This window comes from Nomascus leucogenys, chromosome 5, assembly GCF_006542625.1.
Source record: "Nomascus leucogenys isolate Asia chromosome 5, Asia_NLE_v1, whole genome shotgun sequence".
NCBI classification, from domain to species: Eukaryota; Metazoa; Chordata; class Mammalia; order Primates; family Hylobatidae; genus Nomascus; species Nomascus leucogenys.
Window position 1 is genome coordinate 46783916 of NC_044385.1, and position 10254 is coordinate 46794169.

At 53.9% G+C, this 10254-nt stretch overlaps 1 protein-coding gene across 1 annotated transcript; it reads left to right on the forward strand.

Annotated features, from left to right (window-relative positions):
* Positions 1–513: 513 nt before the first annotated feature.
* Positions 514–8628, forward strand: DMRTB1 (DMRT like family B with proline rich C-terminal 1). The gene is made up of 4 exons (XM_003273078.4): positions 514–1160; positions 2605–2777; positions 5764–5971; positions 7724–8628. Exons 1-4 carry the CDS (start codon positions 563–565, stop codon positions 7789–7791), a joined length of 1047 nt encoding a protein of 348 aa, XP_003273126.1. The 5' UTR covers positions 514–562; the 3' UTR covers positions 7792–8628.
* The last annotated feature ends 1626 nt before the right edge of the window (positions 8629–10254 follow it).

The window sequence follows — 10254 nt, forward strand, 5'->3', positions numbered from 1 at the left end:
AGCAACCATCACACTGCACTGAACTCTTGAGAATATTCTGGAATATCCTGGAAGCATCTCTGCAGGCCAGAGAAGTGAACTGCCACAGAAGCAGCAGCTTTGGGGAGAAGAAATACAGTTTGCCTCTTACAGTGCTTTTCTACACTGAGAGCTACATTCCTCCTGAGTTTTAAATCTGTGGACGGTTGAATATCACTCCGCCTTTCCTAAAGGTACAAATACCTTCCGTCGGTGGCGGGAACAGAGTTTGCAAAATTACATGCCTAAGACTTCAGATAAGCTAAATGACATACATGCAATAGCATCCCATGAAGAATTTATTCAACCCAATCCATGGCATTTCATTACCCAAAGCACAGAAACTCTCCAAACTGTGCACCTCCCAAAAGGAGGGAAAATGCAAGGTTCTTGCTGCAGTTCCCGGGACACACTGCGAGCCGCTTTGTTACAAGTGTATCCAATGTCCCCAGAACGAGGGACTTGTGGGGCGCGGCTCATCCCAGCGCCACTTGCTCTGCAGCTCCCAGAGGTGGTGGTTGTGCTACGAAGGCTGACCCTGCCAATGGCCGACAAAATGGTGCGCACCCCCAAGTGCTCGAGATGCAGGAACCATGGCTTCCTGGTGCCCGTCAAGGGCCATGCGGGCAAGTGCCGCTGGAAGCAGTGCCTCTGCGAGAAGTGCTACCTGATCTCCGAGCGCCAGAAGATCATGGCCGCGCAGAAGGTGCTCAAGACGCAGGCCGCCGAGGAGCAGCAGGAGGTGGCCCTGTGTGCGCAGGGGCCCAAGCAGGCCTCCGGGGCCGGGGCCGGGGCCGCGGCCGCGGCCGCCCCCGCCCCCGTCCCCGTCCCCGTCCCGGGCGCTAGCCTCCGTCCGCTGCCCCCGGGGACCCCCTCCGGAGACGCCGAGCCGGGACCCGAGGGCCGCGCGGCCGCCTACTTCTTCGAGCAGCCCCCGCGGGGCCGGAACCCCGGCCCGAGCACCCTCCAGCCGGTTCTGGGCGGCCGCGGCCACGTGGAACCCAGCGAGCGGGCCGCCGTGGCGATGCCCAGCCTTGCGGGACCTGCTTTTGGGGCAGAGGCCGCAGGCAGTGGCTACCCCGGCCCCCTAGACCTGCGCAGGCAGCTGCAGCCCGTGCCCGGGCCACTGTTCACCAACTTTGGTAAGTCGTAGCCTTGGTCCCGCGGTCGACTCCCCGAGCTGGCAGGCCAGGCCAGCTCAGATGGGGAGCTGGCATAGGGGTTCGGGGTGGAGAGAATGCTTTCCATGGGTAACGGACCTTCTGCTTTGAGAAACCCTTCTTCGAACAGGGATTTGGATTGGGTACCTTTTCGCAGAAAGGAAATCAGGGAAACAGAAAGGAATGGGCGGTTCAGAGGGCTTTTAACATTTAGCTGTAGTTTGTGCCATTCCGGCATGTAAGAACAAAATGGCGTCCAGTCGACTTAGCAGTGCTTCCTCCTCCGGGGGGCAGGCTTCGAGGAGCCCAGTCCTACTGCGCTTGCGCACCTCTCCCCGCCATTTCCTTGGGCTGGAGGCTCCTCCTCCCGAATAACAGAATTTTCCTGCCGGCATGTTAGCGTAAGGACGCACTCTTCCCTCCCGGTTCGCGGTCGGGAGGCTCCTCCCCTCAGCACGGCCCTGGCCCAGTGCGCCTGCGCACCTCTTCCCGCCGTTTCCCCACGTGCAGGTGGGCGGAGCCTGCTTCTTTACTCCACACAAGAGAACAACTGGTCTGTAAAGCTGTTACCTTTCTTTTCTCCCCTCACCTTGTACATAAATTACATTGTTCCCTGTGTCTTGGAGCTTTTGGTATTGTAGTTTCAAGTCACATGTACATTTGAAGCTTTAAAAGCCCCGGGGTTTGGTGCGGACGCGTTTTCCTGGTGTCTCCCCCGTGGTGGTGTGGTGGGGCGGACTCAGGCCGAGGCGGGGGCCCGGCTCACGCTGGAGACGCTCCTGCTCTCTGTGCGCCAGGGCACTGGTCCGGAGGCTCCCGCAGGCTCGTCCAGCCCTCCTGACTTTCCAGGAAAATCTAGGTCCCCAGGGAACGTCCCATCTGACAGGGTCACAGGCCTGAAACCGCATTGCTAGGAGAAGCCGCCTTTTTTTTTTCCATCTCAACAGACAAGCAGGGCGGAGCCGAACCATGAGCCAGGCATTCGTGATGGAGGACGCGGGTCACATTTCTTGCCCTCAAGGACCTTGTTCTTGTGGGAGGGACAGGGATGATAGAAGAGTCACACAAATCGGTGTCCAGGGCTCGAGCCATGGCCGGGTTCACTGTGACCCGGAGGCGGAGGAGCTCGGCACCGAGGACTCGCAGAGGCAGAGTGCGGGCGGACAGTGTGTGGGGCAGCAGGGAGGTCTGGAGGCGGCCCCGGCCCACAGCGGGCTTGATGGCCGTGCTGAGGACTCTCCAAGAGCAGTGGGGCTGGCTGGAGGGTGGAGATGCAGTGAGGGCCCAGCGGAAGGAAGGGTGGGTTGGGCTTTCTGTGCTTGGACGGCCGCGCTGATGACCCCGCCGCCCTGGGCCGACCTGCTCCGCCCTGCGGATGCTTTTCCCAGCGGTGTCTAACACTTCCCTCCTTGCTTGCGTTCTTCAGGGCGCCCTCTGAGCATCAACCCGGACCGTGCACTGGGTCCTGAGTACCCTGGCGGCTCCAGCATGCACCCCTACTGCCCGTTCCCGCTGGGCTACCTGGACGCCCCTCCTGGCGTCCCCCTGCAGCAGGGCTTCCGGCATGTGTCCCGCAGCCAGTACCAAGGCGGAGGCTTGGTGAGTCCCACCCCTCATTTCTTGCCAGCTTCCTCCTCCCAGCTGCCCCTGCCGCCTTGATGGATCCTCAGTCCCAGGAAGCCAGCTGTCATAAACTGTGCCCACTCCATGCCAGCCCCCGAGTGCTGGTGGAGGGCTAGGCACTGCCCAGGCACAGTGTGTGTGTCTCTGGGAGCACACGTGTGGACCAGTCTGCACCACTCGGCTTGGGCTATGGCCTGTGCTTTTCAGGGCAGTGGGCTGAAAGGCTCTGAGCGTTCAGGGTGACCCCTTCCTTGACTGATGCTGATGCTAGAAGGGCCCTTCATTTTGCTGGACTCCAGAAAGGGAATATCACCTTCCTGGGACCACAAAATTTAAGGCAGAGCCAGAACCATAGGTAGGCTCCCTGCCCACAGGTATAGCACACTTGAGACTGCAGAGGGCTTTCAGGAGGAGGTGGCATTTGAGCTGAGTCATGAAAAATATGGAAACCTTCTCCCAAACACTTGACACCTTAGGAAATACCTGTTGAAAGAATGAAATTTAATCCTTTTATAAGATTAATAAAGGTCAACCATTAGCTGGTATTCTCTGTAAGCTGGGAATTTTGAGACCGAGTATGTAAAGTCAGGTCACGCCTGTGGTGTGTACTACGAGGCAGGTGTGATTGAGTTTTATGGCCTTGGTTACCAGCTCCTTCCAGACTAGGATGGCTAAAAGCCCTCTCTCTCCTTAATGAAAGTCATTAGCCGCACAGTGTGGAGCCAGTCCAATGGGGCTCGAGCATCACCCGGGCAGGTTGAGCACACAGGTCACTGGGTCCTCACTCCTGCTTCAGCTGGCAGCAGCAGCTTCTCTTCCACTTATCTTAGATATTGTAAAATCGTGCTTAAAAATCATTTTCCACTGATTCAAGGGAAGAAAGTTTGAAAGCCACTGGCCTTGATAATTCCAGGGTGTCTATTGAACCTTCAAGGCAGGTGTTACACCCCATTGTAGCATCGAGAAAAAAAAGGCTCAGAGAAGTTAAGTTTTTGGCCAGGGTCACAAAACTGGTGAGAGAGAGACTGGGATTCCAGCTACACAGCTGGTTGGTGACAGAGCCAGGTCATGCACCTCAGTCGCCCTGACTCTGGAGCCCAGGTGCTTTCCACTGCCCTTCCCTCTCTCCCACAGAGGTAGAACACACATGGCCCTTGACTCACACCAGCACTGCAGCCTGCCTGACATCTGTGGGCACTGCCCAGGGAGAGCCAGGCATCTCCAGCCTCCACACAAAGAGAGGGGCTCTGGCCAAGTAGAGCACACTCCGTCTGCTCACGCAGAAGCCTGGAGCCTGGCGTCCAGGGCAGGGCTCTGATTGACAGGCCTGCCAGATGGCCTTTGTTAAGAGTGTGATTTCAGTCAGTTTATCTGGGCCCGAGCTGCCACCACAGGCCCCAGGCAGGAGCTGTGATCCAGGGAGTTGCTTGGCTGAGCAGCTTGGAATTAAAGCACTAATAATCCCCCTTCCACCCTCTCACGTGTGGAGAATCAGGCGTTGATTTGTGAGCTGTTTCAAACCCAAGAGCCCCTGAATCACTTTCATCCTTGTCCTGCTGTCCCCTGCCAAGGCTTGGAGGTGCTCTCCAGAACAGTTTCCTCCTTCCTGTTCCTGTCCCTGCCCACCTGCTGCTGCTTGGCTTCCTTTGCTCTCCTATTCACAGGACAGCACTGGCCCTGGAGGTGGGCAGACCTAGGGTCCAATTCTGCCTCCCCCGTCGTGTCCCAGCCATGTGACCCGTGGCAGTTATCTGACCTCTGAGGACCTCACTCGGGTCTTGGTCTGTAAAATGGGGGTGGGAGGACCTATCTATTAGGGCTCCTGAGAATACATAAGGCGATGCATGTAAAATACCTAGCACAGGGTCTGGCACATAGTAGGTACTTAAAAGTGGGATTTCTTCCCTTCCTGGTGGTTGAATGAAGTTAGGAAGTGCTGGGTTAATCTAAGGAGATTTTTGCAGACTCTTCCAAGCCTTTAATATGCTCATGTGTGACCCACTAATGTGGGGAGCAGTATATGGGGTTTCTCAAACTCACTTAACAAAGAACACTTTTAAGAGTACTAAAAAATACTTCGTATGACACCAGGACTCCATGAAACTCAGCTCAGGAAGTGTTGCTCTGAAGCATCTGGATAGAGAAGTGAACGACAGGAACTACATCCAAAACTCAGTATTATTTCTTACGACATTTGCGTGTTTCTCAGTTAAGCTCTGAGCTGTGTAGTCATCCCCCCTCCAGATCCTGTGATGGGGCCCTGTGCTGTGGTAAGGGGTTGGATTCCATCCCTTGAAGAAGGGACAGAAGCAGCAAAATGTTCATCAGTGAGGCCACTTGTCTGAAGTCACCCAGTGCGTCTTGCCTCAGAAACAGCTGCGCTACACCCACGTTGCCAGCCTTTTCTCCCAAAGGCCCCGCTGGCACTTGAGTTTAAGTCACCACATGTGCCAGACAGGGGGTCCTGTGGGGTTGGGATGCATTCAGACCCTTCCCCAGTGCAGAGCAGCACTGGACAGAGGTCAGCTGAGTGGGCTATGGAGTCAGCCAACTTGGGATCCAGTTCTGCCCCTTAACCACAAAGCAGCTCTGGGGCCCTGGGCCTGTAGCTTCATCTCACTGAACCTGTTTTTCATAATTACAGCAAGAATAGTAATAGAATCCACCGCCTAGGATTGTGAGCACCCAAGCACAATCACCCTGGCATATACAGAAGGGCTGTGTCACTGTGACCGTTCAGCTGTTCCCATGCTTATCTGAGGTTGCCTGTGTTCCTTCTTGCCTTCAATAATTTGACAGGTGTTTGCTGAATGCCCCCTTCCAAGTGCCCTGTGCCTGTGTGTTTGGGGCCATGCATCTACCCCATCAGGAGCCCCCCACTTCAGGGGTGAGAGCTATGTTTGGTCAGCCCATCTGGCTAACTCTCTCTCCTTTCCGCCTCTCTGCTGTGTGTGCTGTGCAGGCGTCAGAACCAGGGGGAGACTTCCAGCCAAGCTACTACCTGCCGCCGCCGCCGCCACTGCCGCCCCTTCCACCGCTTCCACCGCAGCCCCAGTTCCTCCCGCCAGGCTACCTCTCTGCGCTCCACTTCCTCCCCCCGCCACCGCCACCACCACCTCCGTCATCTTTCTCACTGACCGTCCTGTTTGATACTGACAAGGAGAACACTGGTGAGTGAGCTCCAGTCTTCCAGCTTCCGCGAGAGCCAGGGAGACTTTCTGGAGGAAGAGGTACCTAATCTGAAGAAAGGTTAGGTGTGGAGAGAAGGGACATGGAATTTAAAGGGTGCTGAGCCCTAGGATGAGCTCCTTTTTACACCCCTCCTCCAGTCCCCATAAGCACACATCTAAGGGAGGTGGGAATGGGATTCCAGGTGAGGAAACCAGGGCCTCCAGCAGTTCTCGTGGGTGTAAATGGCAGAGCTGGGATTTGAACAGAGTTCTCAGTCTAGCTTCCAGTCCAGTGCCTGTTCACTCACCTTATTGGCTCCGTGGGCAGTGCTGTGGAGGACAGCAGGCATGTGGTGCATTTGGAAGACCAGAGGTGCCAGGCATCTCTAGCTGGGGTAGGGGAGCAGATGCAGAGCCTGGAGCAGCAGCAGGAGCCCATGTGGTGGGGCTGTGCCTCTGCCCCAGGCCACTCTGAGGGAACCAGACCAGGAGCTAGAGAATCTGTCCTTCACAAACTCTGCCACTGGGGCACTGGATGATCCTGGGCACTGAGGCTTTTCAACTATAAAAGGGGCCCCCTTACTAGGTTACTGTGAGGGTCGAGGAAACTTTTGGATGTGAAAATGTTTTGGGTTTTCTTTTGACGGCCCTTGCAGCTTTAAAGCTTCTAGGATATTTTTCCTTTCAGTCTTTCCCTGGGGCTCCTATGATTTGGAAAGAACTGACAAACTCAACTAGGCCTTTAAAATGACTGTCAGACCATCTTATGAGCTAGGGGAGTCTGGTGGCATCACCATTTTACTCAAGAGGAAACTGAGGCCTGTTGCACACTTCCTGTGTGTGCAGTGCCTAGATTCAGTAGCTGGAGAGTTGGTGTCATGTGGCTGAAAGCCACTGGCCCCAGTGCTGAGTGGCCTGGGTGTGAGTCCTGGCTCCAGCACTTGCCCAGCTGTGTAACTTGAGCAAGCTCATTCACTCTTTGGTGCTCCAGTTTCATCATGTGCAAAAGGAGACTAATAATGGTCCCTACCTCATGAGGATTCTGAGGATTAAACAGAACCTGAAGTGATGAAGGCATTGGTGAAGGTGGCCTATCACTGTCTGTTTCACTTAGTGCCCATGCTGCCATTGCAAGGTGGATACGTCTCGTTTTACAGAAGGGGAAGCTGAGGTTCAGAGCTGTGGAGTATCTTGCTAATTCTTCACAGCTTGTGAGGAGCAGAGCAAGAGCTGGAACTTGAATCTGAATCACATGGCCAAGGCTAGGATTCCAGGCTTCCTGGCGCCTAACAAGTTAAAGAAAATTCATTCTCCCCTAGGGCTGGGAATGATGAGAAAGGCTTATGGAAAATCTGTATCTGGGCTGGGCCCAGTGGCTCACACCTGTAATCCAGCACTTTGGGGAGGGTGAGGTGGGTGGATCACCTGAGGTCAGGAGTTCAAGACCAGCCTGGCCAACATGGGGCAACCCCGTCTCTACTAAAAATATAAAAATTAACTGGGCATGTTGGCGGGTTCCTGTAATCCCAGCTACTCAGGAGGCCGAGGCAGGAGAATCACTTGAACCTGGGAGGTGGAGGTTGCAGTGAGCTGAGATTACACCACTGCACTCCAGCCTGGGCGACAGAGCGAGACTCTGTCTCAAAAAAATTAAAATAAAATAAAATAAGAAAAAAGAAAATCTTCATCTGCAAATAGGTAGTTGTAATTTTCCGTCTTTCTAAATCCAGCTACCTTCTTTGTCCTTCATAGATGACCAAGATGCAGAGGTACCATTGGGTGAGCCCAGCCAGCCATCGTCTCAGGAGCAGTCCGACTAGGCCCCAGGCCCGCCCTCCTGGCCAGCAGAGTGGGGCACTGGGGGGCAACAGCAACAGTTTTCTTGTCTTCATTCAGTGATGTGTAGGGAGGAAGGAGGTTGATAGCATAGGGAGGAAGGAGGTTGATAGCATAGATGGCAACTGATTCCCAGTTTAAGATAGGAGGAAGGAGGGCGATTTCTAAGTTTCAGTCCTGCACTGTGCAGTTGAAGAAGAGTGTGGAGGAAGCTATTACCAGGAGAGGGCCAGGGCTCTGAGGAGTGGGTGCTGGGAGAAGCTCCCATTTAGGAATGAATTTAACTGTCCTTGGGTTACACTACCATTTACTGGAACAAGCCCCAGAGGCAGTATTTGATTTCCTCAGGCCCCACTCCAGGACAGGAGGCACCATGTATTTCAACCTTCTGCTGCCTTTGCCTGGTCCTCCAGGGTGCTGGGGGCACCACAGACATCAGTTCATCCAGGTGGCTAGAGCCAGCAGCCAGGACCAGGGTCGTTGACAGCAGGTTCTGCAGCGTCCTGCCTTGCCACTCTGTCCCCCACATCTTCCTGGCCACAGCCCCTTGCCCCTCCTCTAAGGGGTTTTACTAGCAAGCATCCTGGCTGCTGGGGCCACTTCATTCCCCCTCCATAAAGTTTCAGCCGTTATGGGCACTGGTTTTAAAAAATTTATTAGTTTGACTATTTGATGTTTTTATAGTGATTGCCAACTTTAAAAAGTACGCTGTTCATAAGCACTGATGCAGTCCCTAGGGAATAGAATGGTGCTTCTGATAGCCTGTGACATGAACAGTTTCTTCTGTGAGGACAGTTGGCATTGAAATAAAATGAGCAATGAAAATCCTTGTGGAAGGCTTATTCTCCCTTTGATCCTGGTGGAAGGTAGGGTTGGCAGGAGCCTGGGTTGGGGAGATTGGGGGCCTTGGTTTGTGGCCTGTGGCTGGCCTTGACTGCACTTGCTTAGTTCCTGTTCTTAGTTCCTGCCCTCCCTGTTCTACCTCCCCTTTCTTTATCAAGTGAGGGGATTGGGCCAGGCTAGTAGACTTCTTTATTTTTACTGTTGTTCTTTTAAGCAATGGAGACCTTTTAAGGAAGTCTGATGTAGACACACAAAATGTAAAGATGTCTTAGTTTCCTTCCTCTAGCTCCTTCCATAGTCCCTGCATAGGAACATGCATTTAAAAAAACAGAACTTGAACCAATTCTGTTTTAGGGTCCTCGGCTTCTTCCGTTGGTTGCATTTATACCTTCATTTAGAAAACATCCTGTGTCTCTACTAGATTCAGAACTTGACAGTTCCCAGCTCTGCCCATGAGGAACATGGCATCTAGTGGGAGAGACAGAGAGTCTTAGGGGATTCATACGAGAACAGAGAGGTAGGGAGGCTGTGGGAGTGGTCAGAGAAAGCCTTCTGCAGGAGTCAGGGCTTCAACCACATCGTAAGGGGCAATAATCAGTTAAGCAGAGAAGAAAGAGATGACTACTCCCAGTAAGGGTGCAGAGGAGGATGGGGACTTGGTGTGAAGGATTCCATGGTCAGGGCAGTGGCCTGTTCTCTGTCCAGGGAAGGTCTGGCACCCAAGAGAACAGGTCAACTTTACTTCCTCTTTTGCCTGTGGGCAGAGGTGTCCAGGCATCCTCCTAAGTCCTGGGATAGGTAGTGGGGGGATCATTGAGAAGTGATACCCTAACTGTTCTCTTACGTCAGTGTGGTGGCTGGGGCCCAGGGCCTGGGCTCTGTTGGAAGGCACTGGAGGCAGGCACTGTCACGAGAACTTTTCAGTTACTGCTATACAGACACAAGAGTGTTTTCAGCAGGGCAGACCATGCATGCTGAGGCCTGAGGCCTGCAGGTCAGCACTGGTGTCAGCCTGGACAGGATGTTGCAGTGATTTGTGACTATCCTGGCTTGGGGGCTGAAACTATCACTTACCCCAGTGCGGGTCTTCCCCTCGGGGACCACAGTGCTGCAGGACCCTGAGAGGGTGGGAGAAGACATGCCTTTTGGTTGCACTTGACATCAATCACCATGCCCTAACTGAACCCCTGACCTGCTGGTACAGCAGGGTGGGGCTGGATTGGTAACCTTACTTTTTCTTTTTCTTTTTCTTTTTTTGTTTTGAGACGGAGTCTCGCCCTGTTGCTCAGGCTGGAGTGCAGTGGCGCGATCTCAGCTCACTGCAAGCTCCGCCTCCTGGATTCACGCCATTCTCCTGCTTCAGCCTCCTGAGTAGCTGGGACTATAGGCGCCCACCACCACTACCGGCTAATTTTTATTTTATTTATTTATTTATTTTTGTATTTTTAGTAGAGAAGGGGTTTCACCATGTTAGCCAGGATGGTCTCGATCTCCTGACCTCGTAATCTGCCCGCCTCGGCCTCCGAAAGTGCTGGGATTACAGGCGTGAGACACCGCGCCTGGCTGGTAACCTTACTTTTTCATAACACTTGAAGTTTTATCTT

Coding starts and splice junctions, on each gene's coding strand:
- DMRTB1 (XM_003273078.4), top strand. CDS start 563: ATGGCCGACAAAATGGTGCGCACCCCCAAGTGCTCGAGATGCAGGAAC. Junction 1,161..2,604: donor GCCACTGTTCACCAACTTTG/GTAAGTCGTAGC, acceptor TGCGTTCTTCAG/GGCGCCCTCTGAGCATCAAC. Junction 2,778..5,763: donor AGTACCAAGGCGGAGGCTTG/GTGAGTCCCACC, acceptor TGTGCTGTGCAG/GCGTCAGAACCAGGGGGAGA.